Source organism: Mobula hypostoma, chromosome X2 (genome assembly GCF_963921235.1).
Source record: "Mobula hypostoma chromosome X2, sMobHyp1.1, whole genome shotgun sequence".
NCBI classification, from domain to species: Eukaryota; Metazoa; Chordata; class Chondrichthyes; order Myliobatiformes; family Myliobatidae; genus Mobula; species Mobula hypostoma.
In genome coordinates this window covers 37,637,305-37,657,379 of record NC_086129.1, presented here as the reverse complement: position 1 = coordinate 37,657,379, position 20,075 = coordinate 37,637,305, and the positions used below count along the sequence as shown (strand labels likewise).

Sequence of the window (20,075 nt, the reverse complement as noted above, 5' to 3'; positions counted from 1 at the left end):
GACCTCACTTGGAATATTGTGAGCAGTTTGGGGCCCCTTACCTAAGAAAAGATGTACTAACACTGGAGAGGGTTCAAAGGAGGTTCACAAAAATTATTCCAGGATTGAAAAGCTTATCATATGAGGAGTGTTTGATGGCTCTGGGCCTGTATTCACTGTAATTCAGAAGAATGAGGGGTAACCTCATTGAATGCTGAAAGGAGAGGAGGCTTCCTATGGTTGAGGAGCCTAAATCCAGTGGACACAGCCTCAGAATAGAAGGACATCCATTTAGAATAGAGATGAGAGGAATTTCTTCAGCCAGAGATTGGAGGAATTTGTTGCCATAGGTGTCTGTGGAGGCCAAGGTCATTGGGTATATTTAAGGCAGAGGTTGATAGATTCTTGATTAGTCAGGGCATGAAAGGATACAGGGAGTAGGCAGGAGATTGGGGCTGAGAGGGACATAGATCAGCCATGATGAAATGGCAGAACAGACTCGATGGGCCAAATGGCCCAGTTCTGCTCCTATACCTGCTGGTCATACGGTGCGGGACAGTGGGACTCAGCATAGTGGGTGATGGAGTGCAGTGGGCGAGTCGCAGTACAACAGCTGAAATCCTGTATCGCAAGCACACCTTGTATTTTACTTTGAATAAAGATTGGCCTCTATGACTTTTCGGCAGGTGGGTATGCCAGCAACATCACGGCTACAGTAAAAAGGTGCAAGCTCTGAAATTCTCTCCGTGCCTCCAGTATCAAGTTTCTTCAGCAGAATGTGCAGAACGACTTAATCCAGGGCATTGGCTTCTGGTGGGTCCTGTTACAGATGTTCTTAAGCCTCAAGGAATCCAGTCATACCTTTTCAATGTGGTTTCTATCACTTAAAAATGCACAATGGCATGTCAAATCCACACTGGTAACACAACAAACCACTCAGCTGAAACACACACGTTTATATACACATTTACATACATAATACAAAATATACCCCACACATACAGACTTATACATTCATATACACATACAGTATATCTGTTTGTTATTTAGAGATACAGCACAGTAACAGGCCCTCCTGGCCCAATAAGCCCACACTGCCCAATTACACCCATGTGACCAATTAACTTTTTATACCTGTATATTTTTGGAACGTGGGAGAAAAGCAGAGCACATGAGGAAACCCATAGGGAACCAGGGAGAATGGGGAAGGAGCGATTTCTGTCTCTCCCTTGTCAGTGAGAGAGAGGGCCTGTGAGATGTCAAAAATGTTGGAGTGAACAGGGATGAACTGCAGACCATGGTCTCTCTATGGGGACTGTTGCTGTTGCTGGCATGGTGGGTGGAGGGAATGCTGATGCTTTTATGCTGGAATATGTGGGGGAGGGGGAGGGGGGGAGAGTTGATGCTGCTTTTGCGCAGGAGGGGGGCTTTGGGGTTCTTACATTTTTTTCTATCATTCATTCCTTGGGGGTTTTCTTCTGTTTCGAGGATGTCTGTGGAGAATAAGAATGTCAGGTTGTATATTGTATACATTCTCTAATATTAAATGGAACCATTGAACTATTGACTGTACAAGCTCCTTCCACACAGCTGTAGAATTGTACCTGGATCTCTGGTGCTGTAATAGCGTTACGCTAACCACTACATTACCGTGCCGCTCCAATACGTACACAGCACATAACCCAGACTACGCGCACACAGAATACACACATACTCTAAACAAAATCACACATTTAGCCAAAGCACTAACATACATTGAGCACACAAGGCTGCATCACCCTCACAATATACTCAAGAGCAAAGCCACACACCTATTCCATTTTCACTGAAAGAATGAGACTGGATCATAAATACAGACTTTAATTATAAAATAATGTGTTTTCTAAATGAACAGTGGTTAGCAACTAGGTTCACTACAGGTGTCGAACCATCAATTCCTGACACCTGATCTGCTGCATCCACTCCGGTGCCTGGTGTCCCAGGACAGATCCATGGAATCAAGTGATCATCAAGTTCAGAAACAATTGAAGGTTGAAAGTTTTTGGGATCATGATGAAGGAATGGATCATTGACGGGGGGGGGAGGGGCACATGAAACAAGGAACTTCAATCAAGTTCAAAGGTAAATATTTTCAAATAGCTACAGATCAAAACATGTTCAAAATAAGCAGATATTTTCATCTGAATTAATTCTTAATTGTCATCAAAATGCAGGTTAAAAATACATAACAGATATAGAGAAAAGTTGTTCACATATTTGTTACTGTAAATGCACTTTCATTCTTCAGCAAAAGATTTTACTTCCGAATTATAACAGCAACAATGAAAAGGATGATGAGCACAGCCATGGCGATTACCAGAAGCACGGTGATCACAACCATAGCTCCACTCCGACCAAAACCAGTATCGATGTCCTTGTAATTCATTGCTGAAAAGAATTTAAAAATTCAGTTAGCTAACGCAGGCTGGGTCACTTTCTCACATACCAACACACACGCATACATTTGCACACACATCTTATGAACATACGCTTCCTTCAAGATGACCACAACCTTGTGGTTGGGTTTGGAGGCTCACATACCTCAATGACCCAGAGAGCTGTGTTGGCTTTAGGCTTTGACTCCTTGGTGGGGTCACCCATGCCAAAAAGGTCAAAGGGTAGAGGCCAGAGTAAGAGTGGTCCACCAGTCCTCCAGGTTCAGGGGTTCAGCTCAGGGCTAACAACCCTGACTGGTAAAACAAAATTGTTACGGAAACAGCGTGCAATGGTGTTCCTGAGTCTCCACCTGGGATTTGCATGGCTGACAGTAGTGAAAACCGAGAGGAAGGTACTGACACAATGAAGGAAGCCCTGAACACTGACAGAAATGGAGGACCTTCATTGCTGCCCTAAACACCATCAGTGTAATGAGCAGTGAGTAAGTATGTATATCCACATACACACGCAAATGGTGCATGTAACACACACACACACACACACACACACACACACACACACACACGAAAGTGAATGGTAAGGCTGGTTAGAGAGTGATTAGCCTGAGACATATCACACCCAAAGGATTAGCACAATGATTCCCCAAGAATTTTCCTGGAAATCTATCCTCTTTTTTAATGAATGTTCACTGACTTGGATGCCAAATGAACTGGAAAGATGGAGAATGGTTATTTGATTTATCTCAATCGAAGAAAATCCAGCCAATGTTTTCCTGGTTCTAATACTTGTAAGGGCTTAGTGGGTGAATCTACCACCTGCTGTAGTACTGACTTCCATAGAGTACCACCCTGCTGTGGTAATGCGTTCTAAGGAGCATTACCCCATCTCTGCTCTGCAGTTTGTTCCACATATCCACCACCCTCTGAGTGAAAAAGTTACCCCTTAGATACCTTTTACATTTTTCCCCTCTCACCTTTAACCTTTGGTCTCTAGTTTTAGATACCCCTACCTTTGGGGGAAAACGTGACTGTACACTTTGTCTATATCCCTCTTGAATTTATGGACTTCCACAAGGTCACCTCCAACCTCTAATGCTCCAAGAGAAAGATGTCCCAGTTTATACAGTCGCTCCTTAAAGCTCAAGCCCTCAGGTTCCAGTGACATCCTTGTGAGTCCTTTCTGCACCCTTTACTGTTTAATAACATCCTTCCTATAGTATTTCAAGTGCATTCCCACCAACAGCTTTAACATGACATGCTGACTCTTGTACGCAATGCCCTGACTGATGAATACAAGCATACCAATAGCCTTCTTTACCACCCTGTTCTCCTGTGTCTTCATTATAGACATGTACCCTTGGTCCCCCTGTTCCACAACACTTTCCAGGACCATTCCATTCAGCATTTAAATCCTGCCCCAGTTTATCCTACCAAATTGTACCACCTCACACTTACCTGAATTAAGTTCCATAAGACCATTAGATGTATGAGCAGGAGTAGGCCATTCAGCCCATTGAGTCTGCTCTGTCATTCCATCATGGCTGCTTTATTATCCCTCTCAAGCCAGTCTCCTGCCTCTCCTCATAACCTTTGACACCCTTACTATCAACTTCCCTTTTAAATATAGTCATCGACTTGGTCTCCACAGCTGCCTGTGGCAATGAATTCCACAGATTCACTACTCTCTGGCTAAAGAAATTCCTTCTCATCTCTGTTCTAAAAGGACATCCCTCTATTCTGAGGCTGTGCCCTCTAGTCCTAGACTCCCACGCAATTGGAAACATCCTCTCCACGTCTACTCTATCTAGGCCTTTCAACATTTGATATTCATTCTTCTAAACTCCAGCAAGTACAGAACCAGCGCCATCAAATGCTTCTCATGCTTTAACCCTTTCATTCTCAGAATCATTCTCATGAACCTCTTCTGGACCCTCTCAAATGCCAGCACATCTTTTCTTAGAAAAGGGGGCCAATTTGGTCCAGCTCCCTCTAAGCTTAGATAAACATCTTCGCCATCCAGCACTGTGGGAACAAATACTCACGCTTGATGGTGTTGATCTCCAGTCGGTTGCTCTCGTGGTTAGCAACTATATACGACACACTGGGAACAAGGAGAACAGACTTATCACAATGAACAGCATGAAACATTGAAGAAACGGGTGGTCACATCAAAGTGGATGGAGAATGTGTGGTGTAGGAGGAGCATGCTTAGCAGATAGGAGAGAGAAAGACTTTTATAGTCAGTATTGAGGAGGAATGTAGGAGTGAAATTTCAGTGGAGTGAGGTTAATTCAAGTTAAGCTTACTGACATATGTCTGAGTTCAGTGGGGTTCAGGGGCAATGACAAACTTCCTTGCAGTCTTGTCACAAGCACATAAATTGCAGATAAAATACATAAAATTGTGAAATAAAACTGTGTAAAGCAAGACATAAGTGCAAAAAATAATACAATACATGTCCATGGTAATGCAAGAGGTGGTCCACAATGTGCTGTTGCTAGGGTAAGAGAGGGCTGCACAAGCTGGTTGAAGAGCTGGATGGTGGTAGAAATGTAGCCATTTCTGAACCCAGTGGTGTGGATCCTCAGGATTCCATCCCTCCTGCTCGCTGCGAGAAGAGGAGATGCCCCCGAAGGTGCGGGTCCTTGACGATAGATGCTGCCTTCTTTAGGCAGCTTGTCATAATGCTGTCAATGGTTGGGGTTCTTGAGGAAGATTCAGAACGGGGATTCTGGAGGGAGGATGATGGAATGTCGGTAAAAGGGGTGTAGGGGAAGAAGGTGGGAATAGTGTAGGAAGGACATGTAGAGAAAAAGAGTGGTTTAGCAGAGGGGTGAGGGAAGAGCTGTAGGGAAAATGTGCTACTGTGTGATGCAGGGTGGGGGATTAAATGGAGAAAGAATTTAGGAAGATTTTGTGGGACAGGTGTGGGGAGGAACGCAGAGGTGCAGGGGACATTATGGAACTAGCAGCAAATCTTACAGTAGAATGTAATGAAAGAGGACATAATGTTGCTAAGGGGAGATAGAATCAGAATCAGCATCAGGTTTATTATCACCGGCATGTGACATGAAATTTGTTAACTTAGCAGCAGCAGTTCAATGCAATACATAATATAGTGGAGAAAAATAATAATAATAACATTAATTTAAAATTTTTAAATAATAGTAGTAAATAAACAAGTAAATCAGTTGTGTATATTGAATAAATTTTTTAAAAGGTGCAAAAACAGAAATTCTGTATATTTTTTAAAAAGTGAGGTAGTGTCCAAAGATTCAATGTCCATTTAGGAATTGGATGGCAGAGGGGAAGAAGCTGTTCCTGAATTGCTCCTGTACCTCCTACCTGATGGTAACAGTGAGAAAAGGGCATGTCCTGGGTGCTGGAGGTCCTTAATAATGGATGCTGCCTTTCTGAGACACCACTCCCTAAAGATGTCCTGGGTGTTTAGTAGGCTGGTACCCAAGATGGAGCTGACTAGATTTACAACCTTCTGCAGCTTCTTTCGGTCCTGTGCAGTAGCCCCTCCATACCAGACAGTGATGCAGCCTGTCAGAATGCTCTCCACGGTACAACCATAGAAGTTTTTGAGTGTAATTGTTGACATGCCAAATCTCTTCAAACTCCTAATAAAGTATAGCCACTGCCTTGCCTTCTTTATAACTACATCAATACTGCTTTGGAAGGGGTGTAATAGCATAGGAAGGGGATATAATGGAGTGGAGATGGGTTTGTAATGCATGGTTTGAGGATGTAATGACATGTAGAATGTGTTGTCATGGCATGGAAGAGATGTAATGGTGTGGAGGTGTTGTAATGCCATGGTTCAAGGATGTAATGGTGTGGAGGAGAGGTTGTAATGGTATGGGAGAGATGTAATGGTGTGGCAGGAAGAGTTGTGATGTAAGAAGGAATGTAATGGGGTGAAGGAGGAGCTGTAACTGTGTAATGGGTTGTAGTGGTGTTTGTGTGTATGTAACAGTATAGAGGAAGGGCAGTAATGGTGTAAGGGTGCAGTGGGAGGGGGTTGTAGTCAGCAGGGTTAGCAGAGTAGCTGAAAGGGAGGAGCCCGATGGCAGTAAAGTGATTGGTGGGATGCAGAAACATAGAAACATAGAAACATAGAAAATAGGTGCAGGAGTAGGCCATTCGGCCCTTCGAGCCTGCACCGCCATTTATTATGATCATGGCTGATCATCCAACTCAGAACCCAGCCTTCCCTCCATACCCCCTGACCCCTGTAGCCACAAGGGCCATATCCAACTTCCTTTTAAACATAGCTAATGAACTGGCCTCAACAGTTTGCTGTGGCAGAGAATTCCACAGATTCACCACTCTCTGTGTGAAGAAGTTTTTCCTAATCTCGGTCCTAAAAGGCTTCCCCTCTATCCTCAAACTGTGACCCCTCGTTCTGGACCTCCCCAACATCGGGAACAATCTTCCCGCATCTAGCCTGTCCAATCCCTTTAGGATCTTATACGTTTCAATCAGATCCCCCCTCAATCTTCTAAATTCCAACGAGTACAAGCCCAGTTCATCCAGTCTTTCTTCATATGAAAGACCTGCCATCCCAGGAATCAATCTGGTGAACCTTCTTTGTACTCCCTCTATGGCAAAGATGTCTTTCCTCAGATTAGGGGACCAAAACTGCACACAATACTCCAGGTGTGGTCTCACCAAGGCCTTGTACAACTGCAGTAGTACCTCCCTGCTCCTGTACTCGAATCCTCTCGCTATAAATGCCAGCATACCGTTCACCTTTTTCACCGCCTGCTGTACCTGCATGCCCACTTTCAATGACTGGTGTATAATGACACCCAGGTCTCGTTGCACCTCCCCTTTTCCTAATCGGCCACCATTCAGATAATAATCTGTTTTCCTATTTTTGCCACCAAAGTGGATAACTTCACATTTATCCACATTAAATTGCATCTGCCATGAGTTTGCCCACTCACCCAACCTATCCAAGTCACCCTGCATCCTCTTAGTATCCTCCTCACTGCTAACACTGCCACCCAGCTTCGTGTCATCCGCAAACTTGGAGATGCTGCATTTAATTCCCTCATCCAAGTCATTAATATATATTGTAAACAACTGGGGTCCCAGCACTGAGCCTTGCGGTACCCCACTAGTCACCGCCTGCCATTCTGAAAAGGTCCCGTTTATTCCCACTCTTTGCTTCCTGTCTGCTAACCAATTCTCCACCCACACCAATACCTTACCCCCAATACCGTGTGCTTTAAGTTTGCACACTAATCTCCTGTGTGGGACCTTGTCAAAAGCCTTTTGAAAATCCAAATATACCACATCCACTGGTTCTCCCCTATCCACTCTACTAGTTACATCCTCAAAAAATTCTATGAGATTCGTCAGACATGATTTTCCTTTCACAAATCCATGCTGACTTTGTCCGATCATTTCACCGCTTTCCAAATGTGCTGTTATCACATCCTTGATAACTGACTCCAGCAGTTTCCCCACCACCGACGTTAGGCTAACCGGCCTATAATTCCCCGGTTTCTCTCTCCCTCCTTTTTTAAAAAGTGGGGTTACATTAGCCACCCTCCAATCCTCAGGAACTAGTCCAGAATCTAACGAGTTTTGAAAAATTATCACTAATGCATCCACTATTTCTTGGGCTACTTCCTTAAGCACTCTGGGATGCAGACCATCTGGCCCTGGGGATTTATCTGCCTTCAATCCCTTCAATTTACCTAACACCACTTCCCTACTAACATGTATTTCACTCAGTTCCTCCATCTCACTGGACCCTCTGTCCCTTACTATTTCTGGAAGATTATTTATGTCCTCCTTAGTGAAGACAGAACCAAAATAATTATTCAATTGGTCTGCCATGTCCTTGCTCCCCATAATCAATTCACCTGTTTCTGTCTGCAGGGGACCTACATTTGTCTTTATCAGTCTTTTCCTTTTTACATATCTATAAAAGCTTTTACAGTCCGTTTTTATGTTCTCTGCCAGTTTTCTCTCATAATCTTTTTTCCCCTTCCTAATTAAGCCCTTTGTCCTCCTCTGCTGAACTCTGAATTTCTCCCAGTCCTCAGGTGAGCCACTTTCTCTGGCTAATTTGTATGCTTCTTCTTTGGAATTGATACTATCCCTAATTTCTCTTGTCAGCCACGGGTGCACTACCTTCCTTGATTTATTCTTTTGCCAAACTGGGATGAACAATTGTTGTAGTTCATCCATGCAACCTTTAAATGCCTGCCATTGCATATCCACCGTCAATCCTTTAAGTGTCATTTGCCAGTCTATCTTAGCTAATTCACGACTCATACCTTCAAAGTTACCCCTCTTTAAGTTCAGAACCTTTGTTTCTGAATTAACTATGTCACCCTCCATGTTAATGAAGAATTCCACCATATTATGGTCACTCTTACCCAAGGGGCCTCTCACGACAAGATCGCTAATTAACCCTTCCTCATTGCTCAAAACCCAGTCCAGAATAGCCTGCTCTCTAGTCGGTTCCTCGACATGTTGGTTCAAAAAACCATCCCGCATACATTCCAAGAAATCCTCTTCCTCAGCACCTTTACCAATTTGGTTCACCCAATCTACATGTAGATTGAAGTCACCCATTATAACTGCTGTTCCTTTATTGCACACATTTCTAATTTCCTGTTTAATACCATCTCCGACCTCACTACTACTGTTAGGTGGCCTGTACACAACTCCCACCAGCGTCTTCTGCCCCTTAGTGTTACGCAGCTCTACCCATATCGATTCCACATCTTCCTGGCTTATGTCCTTCCTTTCTATTGCGTTAATCTCTTTTTTAACCAGCAACGCCACCCCACCTCCCCTTCCTTCATGTCTATCCCTCCTGAATATTGAATATCCCTGAACGTTGAGCTCCCATCCCTGGTCACCCTGGAGCCATGTCTCTGTGATCCCAACTATATCATAATCATTAATAACAATCTGCACTTTCAATTCATCCACCTTATTACGAATGCTCCTTGCATTGACACATAAAGCCTTCAGGCGCTCCTTTACAACTCTCTTAGCCCTTTTTAATGCTTGCCCTGGATTTGTCGGCCTGCCACTTTTACTTTTCCCCTTTGTACTTTTTGCTTCTACGCTCACTTTACACCCCTCTGTCTCTCTGCACTGGTTCCCATCCCTCTGAAGAGGAGAAGAGGAGAAGGAGTGGGTGTTGGGGAGGTGGGGTGAGGATTCGTATTGATGTTGGTTTATTATTGTCACGTGTAACATGAAGCAAAGAAAAGTTATGGCATGAATCAGTCTGTGCAGACAGACCATGCCAAACATAATTACAATGAGGTAGAATATAATGTTGCATCTTCAGAGAATGTGCAGTGTGGGCAAACAAATAAAATGGAAGAGCCACATGCAGAAGACTGGGAGATCAGGAGTTCATCTTTAGCATAAGATAGGTCCATTCAAGAGCCTGATAACAGCAGGATAGAAGCTGTCCTTGAGCCTGGAGGTATGGAGGTATGTGCTTTCAATCCTTTGTTTCTTCTGCTGGATGGGAGAGGAGAGCAGAGGAAATGAGCAGGGTGGGAGGGGTACTTGATTACATTGGTTGCTTTTCTGAGGCTGATATAAGCAGACAGTGTCAATGGAGGGGAGGCTGATTTGGAGGGTTTTATTATGGAATGAATTAAGTTTCCCAATTCCTTGTCAGAGCCAGATGCCCAACTGACACAGAGTTGCAATATTCCAGTGAGATAGAGCCACTCTCCTGCTCTGAATTCACCCCGGGGAATCTTCACTTACTTGTACTTGGTATTTTCTTCCAGTCCTGTCACCTGGTAGCCCAAGTTCAACGTTCGTTGAATTCCTTCGCTGTTAGAGTCCAGACTGATCAACGCACGCTTGAAGCGGCAGAAAGGCACTGTGAAGTTTGGCTGTTGTACCTCTGAGAAAGAAGAACAATTAGAAGCCAAATTGGAAAGAAGAGAAAGCAAGATTGAACTAGATGAAATATTAAAGGATACCTTGTCCAGTAGTGACGTTGATGACCTTGACCATGATTGTCTGCTGAGCTTGACTGCAAGATGGCAGGTCAAAGATCGCTGACATTGAGCGAATATTTTGCACAATCCCACTTGTATTCTCATCCACCAGTGAGATAGTAAGTCCTGTTCATGTTTAAAAAGAAAAGCTTTAAAACGTAACATAATTGTTGCAGTTTTACAAGACTCTGATGAGAGCTACATTTGGAATATTGCAAAGTCAAAGTACATATATGTCACTCTATGCTGCCTTGCAATTCATTTTCTCGCAGGCACTCAGAATAGAACAAAGAAATCAAAGACTGACAACCAATGTACAAAAGGCAAACTGTGCAAATAGAGTAAAAATAATGATAGATGAATAAATAGCAAGATAGAAAAACAATCAAAAAATAATAATAAACAAATAATAAATAAATAAATACACAGATTGGCAAATAAATAAATAAATAATGCTGAGAACACGAGTTGTAGAATCCTTGAAAGTGATTGCATAGTTTGTGGAAGTGTGTTGAGGTGAGTGAAGTTATCCACGCTGGTTCAGGAGCCTGATATTGAAGGGGAATAACTGTTCCTGGCCTGGTGGTGTTGGGCCTAAGACTTCTTCCCCAATGGCAGCATGAGAAGAGAGCATTAATTGTATTCCGTTTTGGTCACCCTGCTAGAGGAAAGGTATCATTGAGCTGGAAGAAGTGCAGAGGAGATATGCGAGGATGCTGCCAGGATTTCCGGGATGGAGTTACAGAGAGGGGTTGAGAAGGTTGAGATTTGATTAATTTGAGTGGAGGAGAATGAGAGGTGATCTTATAGATGCGTACATAATTATGAGGGTCAATGTGCACAGTCTTTTTCCCAGGGTTGGGAAATCAGGAGTTAAAGGGCATAGGTTTAAAGTGAGAGGGAAGGCATTTAATAGGAAACTGAGAGGCAACTTTTCACCCAAAGGGTGGTCAGTATATGGAATGAGCTGCCAGAGGAAGTGATTGAGGTAAAAATATTAACAATACTTAAAAAGCAATGGGGCAGGTACATGGATAGGAAAGGTTGTGAGGAACATGGGCAAATAAGAGTGGCTTCAATGGGACGAAGTAGTTGAACTATCTTAAGTAGTTAATTAAGTAGTTAAGTAGCAGAACTAGTTGTACCAAAGGGCCTGTTTCAATGCTGTACGACTCCTTGATTCTGTTTATGACTCAATGTAAGAAATTCTTGCCACTTACAGAGGTGAAATTTGGAACAAAATCCTAGTAAACATGTCTTATTTTTTCCCCTTTTATAAAATCTGTGCTCCATTTACACATCCTGTTGTCGAGCAAATGGCATACCCTGCCTATGTAAACATGTCACATTCCACTGAGGGTGGCTGGAAGTGTAGTCAGTAAAGTCTCTGCCCCACAACCTCCAAAGACCTGGGTTCACCGGCACCTGGACTTGCTGATCACAGGTTTGACCTCTGAAGCTCAAACTCTGGACTCGCATGGAACTACGACCCCAATTCACCAGCCCTCGCGACTCCCGCTCATAACCGATAACCAGGACATGCCGCCCAAATGGACCTCCAGCCTGGGACCAGGACGTCGGGGATCACGGGTGTGTGGCAGGTGCTGAGAAGACCCGTGATCCTTGACTCACTGACGTTTGACTGCGGAATGCACCAGCCTGGACTTGACCTCCTGCCCCAACTCTTCGTGTACCGCCCCTAACCTCTAACTCCCCTCATCCCTGTCCCTAAACCCTAACCTGACTCCTAACTCACCACATTGCACCCAGTGCAGAAACGTGATAAAAGAATCAAGGAAAGTTGAATCAAAGGGAAGTAAGGAGAGAAGGAAATAGGAAAAATGGGACTGTTCTGCTGGAAGCTAGTATGGACTCGTTGGGCTGAAAGGCCTTTTTCGGTGTCAGAATAATACCAGGTTTGTGTTACACTGGGAACTGAAAGAGGACATTCCTGCTGCACCAGTTGGGCTGCGGGCCACCTTTCTAATTCCATTTGTCTACCTTGTTTCACAGCCCACAACAACCCTGACCAAAAAATTACCAACGGTTGCAAAGTATCTAATCTGTACCAACCCCAGATTTTTCAGGGAGAAAACTCCAAATGTCTGCTACATCTTGCCTGAAGACGTCCTCTTTAGTGTCCCCTACCTAAACTGCCTACTTCAAATTCAGCGCTCTCACGAGCTGGATTGTGATTGAAGGGGTGGATTGCAGGATGTCAGGCTTCAGTCAGAATGGCCGATCCACTCATGATCCAGCTCTTTCTGGCCTCTCCCTTGACCACTCCCTATCATCGGTCTGCATAATTCCAAGCCCCAGACTCACTTGCTCTGCAGTGACCCTTTTCTTCAGGATAAGAATTATACAGTGAATGGTTGGGACCTGGGCAGTGTAATGGAACAACAGAGGGAACTAGGAGTGCAAGTATATCATTCACTGAAAGCACACGACCTTCATCTATCAGAGCACTGAGTACAGGAAGTTATTGTGCAGTTTACTAAGACTTTGTAAGGCCACGCTTAGAGTGTTATGTTGGATTACTGTGTTGACAACCGTTTTGGTCACTATGTTATAGAAAAGAAGATACTAAACTAGAAAGAGTGCAGAGAAGAATCACCAGAATGCTGTCTGGACTTGAGGGTCTGAGATACAATGAGGGGTTGCATAGACTAGGACTTTATTTCATGGAACTTAGGAGACTGAGGGGTGACCTGATCAAAGTACTTACGAATAATAAGGGGCATAGAAACGGTGAAAACACGTAGTCTTTTATCCAGGCAGGGGATGATAAAAACAAGAGGGCACAGGTTTAAGATCAGAAGCAAGAATTTAAAAGGGACCCTTCTTCATGCAAAAGGTGCATGTACTGCCAGAGATATTGGTTGAGGCCATCTGGTTAAGTACATGGTTAGGAGAGGTTTAGAGTGCTGTGGGCCAATGAGACTCGCTCGCTGGGCAACACAAGATGAGTCGTGCTGAATATTCTGTTTCCATGCACTATAATCTGCCGAAGAATAGCAAGCACCTCCCAGAATGACAGCAGTGAACTGCAGTGCAGCAATGGAAACGCCTTGAAAATGATCATTACAAAGGGAGACACGTGGGAGACTGCAGATGCTGGAGATCTGGATCAACACACACAAAACGCTGGAGGAACTCAGCAGGTCAGGCAGCTATTGTTAATGACAAAATATCAATGTTTGAATTAAGTATAAAAAGTGTTGCTACAGCTGAAAATGCCCTGAAGCAAGCTCCTTACTGCCTTCTGCTAATTGCCACAATTAATTTAATTACTTTTCCACAACTTTGTCTTGTCCACATATTATTTGAAATTCATCTTGCAGTTTAGGTAGGAACTTAATCATTTCTCCTTACTCTGAACCCTCCTTCTTAAGGAAATAATTACTCTCTCTCTCTCCACCGCCCACTTTCCCCCTCTCCCCCCTCTCTTCTCCCTCTCTCCTCTCCCTCCCTTCCTTATCTCTTTCTCCTTCTGTCTCTCCCCTGCCTCTCTTTCTTTCTCTCTCTCCTAGTTCAATGCCATTTACTGACCCTCCACAACAGCCACTCCCCTGCTCGAAACAGCTCCACTCTCTCTCGTGAATCTGCCGCGAGCTCGTTTATTCATCAGCAAAAGGAGATTGGAGCACTGCTCAAACTTGATATTCGTTGGATATTTGGAAAGCAAGGACTGAATGTCTACAGCTGGGTCAATTCAGCCTAATATAAGCCCAAAGTAAGGTCATCATTTGCAACCAGACAGGAGACAATTGTGAATTCTCTGCTACAGATGTGGGAAGTGACATGTTGCCTTGAGTATGGTAACGTACCGCAGATTAAAAACATCCTCCAACAATCTTCAGTCACTCATATGGTTTCTGATCAGGTTTAATCCATCTTCAGTTTGCAGTGAAAATATTTGTGCTCTTGCTTCTGGAGTGTCCGCATGTAAATCACATGCAAATCATATGTAAACTACATGCTTCCATCGACAGTCACAAGGTGATGAGGTTCTTTGACGGGAGTAGGTCAAAGAGATTGTGGAATGGGTGGCAGAGATCCTCAGCAATACTTCAGGCTTTTCGTGTCTACTTCCACCCCTCCCTATTTCCTCAGTGGATGTTGATTTGAATCTACAGTTTTACCTGTAAGGAGTCTCCAGGAGGTGATTCCACCACTGGGACTGTACCGGCTCTCTAAAACGTTTATCCAGTCACTCATTCCCCCACACTATCTTCGTCTTCAGCTCTTTGTATTCTACCTGAGCAGTCTCCAGTCTGACGGCATGAACATCGAATTTTCAGACTTCCAGTAACCGCTCTTCCTCGGTCCCTTTTCCCCCTTTTTGCTTTTCCCTCCCCTCGTGATCCCACTACTCCCCATCAGAATCGGTTTATGTCGCAAAATTTGTTGTTTTGTTCGGCAACAGCATGCTGCAAGACATAAAAATGACTTTAATTTGCAAAATAAATAAATAAGCAAACAAAAAAACAAACAAACAAACAAACAAATAAATAAATAGTGCAGGAGAAAATAGTGAGGTTGTATTCATGGGTTGATGGAAAATTCAGAAATCTGATGGCAGAGGGGAAGAAGCTGTTCCGACAATGTTGAGTGTGTGTCTTCAGGCTCCTATATCTCCTCCTCAATGGTAGCAATGAGCAGAGGCCATGTCCTAGATGGTGAGGATCCTTAACGATGGATACGCCTTATTGAAGCTCTGCCTCATGAAGATGTCCTCGAGGGTGGGGAGGGCTGTGCCCGTGACGAAGCTGGCTGAGTTTACAACACTCTGCAGCCTCTTTCGATGCTACATACCAGACAGTGATGCAACTGGTCAGAATGCGGTAGAAATTTGCAAGAATCTTTGGTACCTTACCAAATACCCTCAAGCTCCTAACAAAGTAGAACCACTGGCATGCCGCCTTCTTGATCACATCAATGTACTGGGCCCAGGATAGACCCTCTGAGATCCTGACGTCCAGGAATCTGCTCCTCATTTCCGCTGCTGACCCCTAGGTGAGGACAGATGTGTGTTTTCCTGTCTTCCCTTTCCTGAAACCTACAATCAACTCCTTGGCAATATTGATGCTGAGTGTGAAATTGAGACCCCTAATTCTTTCCCCACCCCACCCTGCCTCCTTTGATTTCATGCTCCACTGTTCTATCAGATTCCATTGCCATCTTCCAGCTGCTAACATCACTCTCCCTCTCCTCCATCCCTCATTTCCCCTTTTCACCTGGATTCACCTCTCATTGCCAGCTCCTGCTCCATCCCTCCGCCCCTCCCCACCTTTTACACCAGCTCTATTTCTTTCCAGTTCAGATGAAGCATCTCAATCCAAAAACGTCAACTGTCTTTCCCTCCGTAGATGCTGCCCGACCCGCTGAGTTCCTCCAGTTCCTTTGTGTTGCTCCAGATTTCCAGCATCAGCAGCCTCCTGCCTTGTTATCTTCCTCTGGCCCTTTATCCACTCACATTAGATCACTATTGCCCTACACCAGAAAAACTCTTTGATATTTTGAATACCTGTGTCAAATCCACCCTAAACCTTCTCTGCCTTAGGTGGTTAACCTATTCCTCATGTTCTTCTTAAATTCCTGTAAGGCCTGTACCTTCCCCAAAGAATCAGACATAATATTTCACCTGAAGCCTAACATAGTTTTGCCTGAATTCCTTCCTATTAACCAATTGAGCCAGGGATTTACCCTGCTTTCTTGGCATAGTTTGACCTTAGCTGTGTGGAGGAACAGTGGGATCTTGGGGTCAACGTCAATAGATCCATCAAAGTTGGCACGCAAATTGATTGAGTGGTTAAGAAGGCATCTGGTGTGTTTCACCTTCATTTGTTGGGGGATTGAGTTCAAAAGCAGTGTTGCAATATAATGTTGTAGCTCCATGAAACTCCAATTAAACCACACTTGGAGTATTGTATTCCGTTTTGGTCACCTCATTATAGAAAGGATGTGGAAGCTTTAGGGACGGTGCAGAGGAGATTTACCAGAAGAGAGAAGGGAGAGGGAAGAAAATTACCGGAAGGAGAAATCAATGTTCATACCATCAGGTTGGAGGCTACCAAGACGGAATGTGAGGTGTTGCTCCTCCACCCCCTCCCTGAGAGTGGCCTCATTGCAGCAAAATAAACTCTCCCCCTTCCCTCTTCTTCTATTTCCTACTCTGGCCTCTTACCTCTGCTCCTCACCTGCCTCTCACCTCCCCCTGGTGCCCCTCCTCCTTCCTTTTCTCCCATGGTCCACTCTCCTCTCCTACCAGATTCCTTCTTCTCCAGCCCTTTGCCTTTTCTACCTATCACCTCACAGCTTCTTACTTCTCTGCCCCTCCCCCACCCACCTGGCTTCACCTATCACCTTCTAGTTTGTCCTCCTTCCCTTCACTCCCCACCATTTTATTCTGGTATCCTCCCCCTTCCTTTCCAGTACTGGTGAAGGGTCTCAGCCCGAAATATAACCAATTATTTCCATAGATGCTGCCTAACCCGCTGAGTTCTTTCAGCCTTTTATGTGTGTTGTTCTTGATCCTCAAATACGCTTTTCCTCAGACAATCAAACTCCTGACCCAATGAAGACAAAGGTAAGTGTCCTCAATAGCGACTGTCTTTGCTGGGAAGTGGCTCCTGGGAAAGGGAAGTGATCCGCCTTGTCATGGATGGAGATGGTCAGGGTGGTGCCGGGGTGGGATAGTGTTGTACAACAGCGGCAGCCTGGTAGGTTTTAACGTAAGGCCCTTTAATTGAGAGGTAAAGCTCCCTCTCCAGGATCAACTCCTTGAATTTGTCCCCAAAGCTCCAGAACTTAGGGTCCAGAGCTCGCTGGAAGTCAGGGACCAGGGAGTGGACCCATATCCCTGCAACACCAAAGAGACGGCTGACGGCCAATCAACTCAACAGTGACTTGGAGCTCAGACACCAAAGACCAGCATGGTAGCATAGCGGCTGGCATAATGCTTTACAATGCTGGCTGTTAGATTAGGATTCAATTCCCACTGTAAGGAGTTTGTATGTTCGCCCTGTAGCTGTGTGGCTTCTCCGGGTGCATAAATGACACACTTCACTCGGTGTTTTGACCTTTCGATGTACATGTGACAAATAAAGATAATTTTTATTTTTTTATCTTTACAAATGCACCGATGCCCAAGTGTGTCTGAGTATTGCAGCCAGTTAGAGTCAGATACAGACACGGCATTGAAACAAGCCCTTCGGCTCATCATCTCCACAACGACATTTTCGCCAAGTTCACTAATCCCACTTGCCTGCATTAGGAACATACTCCTCCATGTCCTGCCTCTTTAACAAAATGCCGCTCAATTACAGGCGATTATATCTGATTCCACCACCTCCCCTGGCAGCATCTTTCAGTTATCGACCACTCTGTGTAAAAAAACTTTCCCCTCTAGTCCCTCTCAATATTTTAACCTCAGTTAATATAATTGAACAGTAAATGAATGATCATCAGGGACCCCCACCACCCAGACCATGCTCCCTTCCTGCTGCTGCCATCAGGTAGAAGGTATAAAAGCCTCAGGACTCTCACCACCAGGTTCAAGAACACTTACTACCCCTCAACCATCAGGTTCTTGAACACAAGAGCTCACTTACACTCACTTACCCCATCATTCAAATGTTCCTACAACCAATGATTTCACTTTAAGGACTCCTTATTTCATGTTCTCATTACTATTTCATGTTCATTGCTCTTTATTTTTGTCATCTTCTGCACTCTGGTTGATCTTTCATTGATCCTGTTATAGTTACTGATCTATAGATTTGCTGAGTTTCCCGCAGGAAAATGAGTCTCAGGGTTGTATGTAGTGATATATATGTACTTTGATAAAAAAAAATTTTTTGAACTTTGAAATCAGATAGCGCATAGAAACAGGCCCTTCAGCACAGCAAGTCCGCACCCATTTATAATTACGAATTACGAATCCCCAATGGTTTCATCCATTTTTTCCCCCATCTCCTCCCAAGCCCAGGTTCTACCACTCACTTACATACAAAGAGCAATTTACAGTTCCTAACTAACGAACCAACCCACATGCCTTTGAGACAGGGGAGGAATCAGAGAGAACATGCAGCCTCCGTACAGACAGAACTGAATCCAGCCTCCAGTGCCATGAGATAGCATCACTACAAGCTGTCCCTGAGGCTGGAGGGTAACTTCTAGGACGTAAGCAATGTAAGTAAGTCAATCTTCCATTTGTAGATTAGTTCCACTAACTTGTTGGAGGAGAGAAACGTAATGGCCGTAACAGCAAGGACTACTCAATCTACTCCAATTATCCGATGTAGCATATCTTGTTATTACCAACCCAAGCACCAGAGGGAGCTCCAACTCTATTTTTCATCGCACCCCTCCCTGAAACTCACAAGAATGCGGGAATGTCAGATCACCCATGGGTGCCAGAGCTCCTGGGGGTTAATTAGGGAATTTAAAGCAGTTAAACCAGGGTGTACACTGAGGGTCTTCAGAAACATGCAAATGAAATGATTTAAATTTGTACTTTACGAAAGGTAAACATTTAAGAAGAAAAGTATCAGGAATAAAATACAAATGTAGAAAGTGGGAAAATTACCTGTAACACACTTGCACAAAATACTGGAGGAACTCAACAGGTCAGGCAGCATCGATGGAAATGAATAAACAGTCGCTGTTTCAGGCCAAGACACTTCTTCAGTCCAAGAATAGTCTCAGCCAGAAATGTCGACTGTTCATTCATTTCCATCGATGCTGCCTGGCCTGCTGAGTTCCTCCTGTATTTTGTGTGTGTGTGTTACTTTGGATTTTCAGCATCTGCAGATTTTCTTGTGTTTAAAAATCACAAGAAAAGAGAAGGGAAAGAGAGGGGGGAATACAGACTGAGAGATCGAGGCAATAGGAGACTCCATAGGAGAGAGATAGAGACAAAAACACACAGGAAGTGATTCAGAGACAGAGATTAACAGGGAGGGAAGAGAAAAGTTAGATGAAGAGAAGTAAAGAAAGGTCACAGAGAAAAGGGCAAAGAAGAGAGAAGGGGACTATGATTCAGAAGGAGCAGGAGAGGGAGGAATAACGCAGGACGAGGAGACACTTACCTGCAGCCCCTGTGAGAGACACCAGAACCAGGAGAAGGAGCAGCCTCATGCTGTGAGCTATGTTGTCCAAAGGCACAGGGGAACTCAGCAGAAGCACTGACTGTCACTTAGAAGGCACTGGGACAATGTGAGGACTCGCAGCTCAAACCAGGGCTCACTTCATTGGCCACAGCCAATCATGCAGGCGGCAAACAGGCTGAGCAGGTTCCACCTCAATCGCACGTCACAGTTGTGTTTCTATCTCAGGCCTCCGCGCCCAGCTAAACCTGCCCATCACGAGCAGACCACAGAACACAGAGACACAGAGACTGCAGTTGCTGGGACATAGAACCTGGAACAAGAGAGGAACTCAGCAGGTCGAGCAGCATCTGTGGGAGGAGAGGAATTGTTACCACTTTGGGATGAAGTGTCAGGGCTCAGGATGTCAGGACTAAGGCCAAACAACCCATTGAACTGGTACTTGCTCGGTGCATGAATAACCCATAACCCAGTTTATCAATCTCCCCCATCCTTCCCCTTTAACCTCCTTCCATTTGGATACACCCAACTCCCTTGTGAATGCT

General features: G+C 44.4%; 1 protein-coding gene across 1 annotated transcript; it reads right to left on the bottom strand.

Moving 5' to 3' along the window:
* Window positions 1–1,813: 1,813 nt before the first annotated feature.
* Window positions 1,814–19,681, bottom strand: LOC134340771 (uroplakin-2-like). The gene is made up of 5 exons (XM_063038274.1): window positions 19,513–19,681; window positions 10,400–10,543; window positions 10,179–10,320; window positions 4,457–4,515; window positions 1,814–2,406 (listed from the first exon to the last, which is right to left on the bottom strand). The coding sequence occupies exons 1-5, from the start codon at window positions 19,559–19,561 to the stop codon at window positions 2,276–2,278; spliced, it is 525 nt and encodes a 174-aa protein (XP_062894344.1). The 5' UTR covers window positions 19,562–19,681; the 3' UTR covers window positions 1,814–2,275.
* Between the last annotated feature and the right edge of the window lie 394 nt (window positions 19,682–20,075).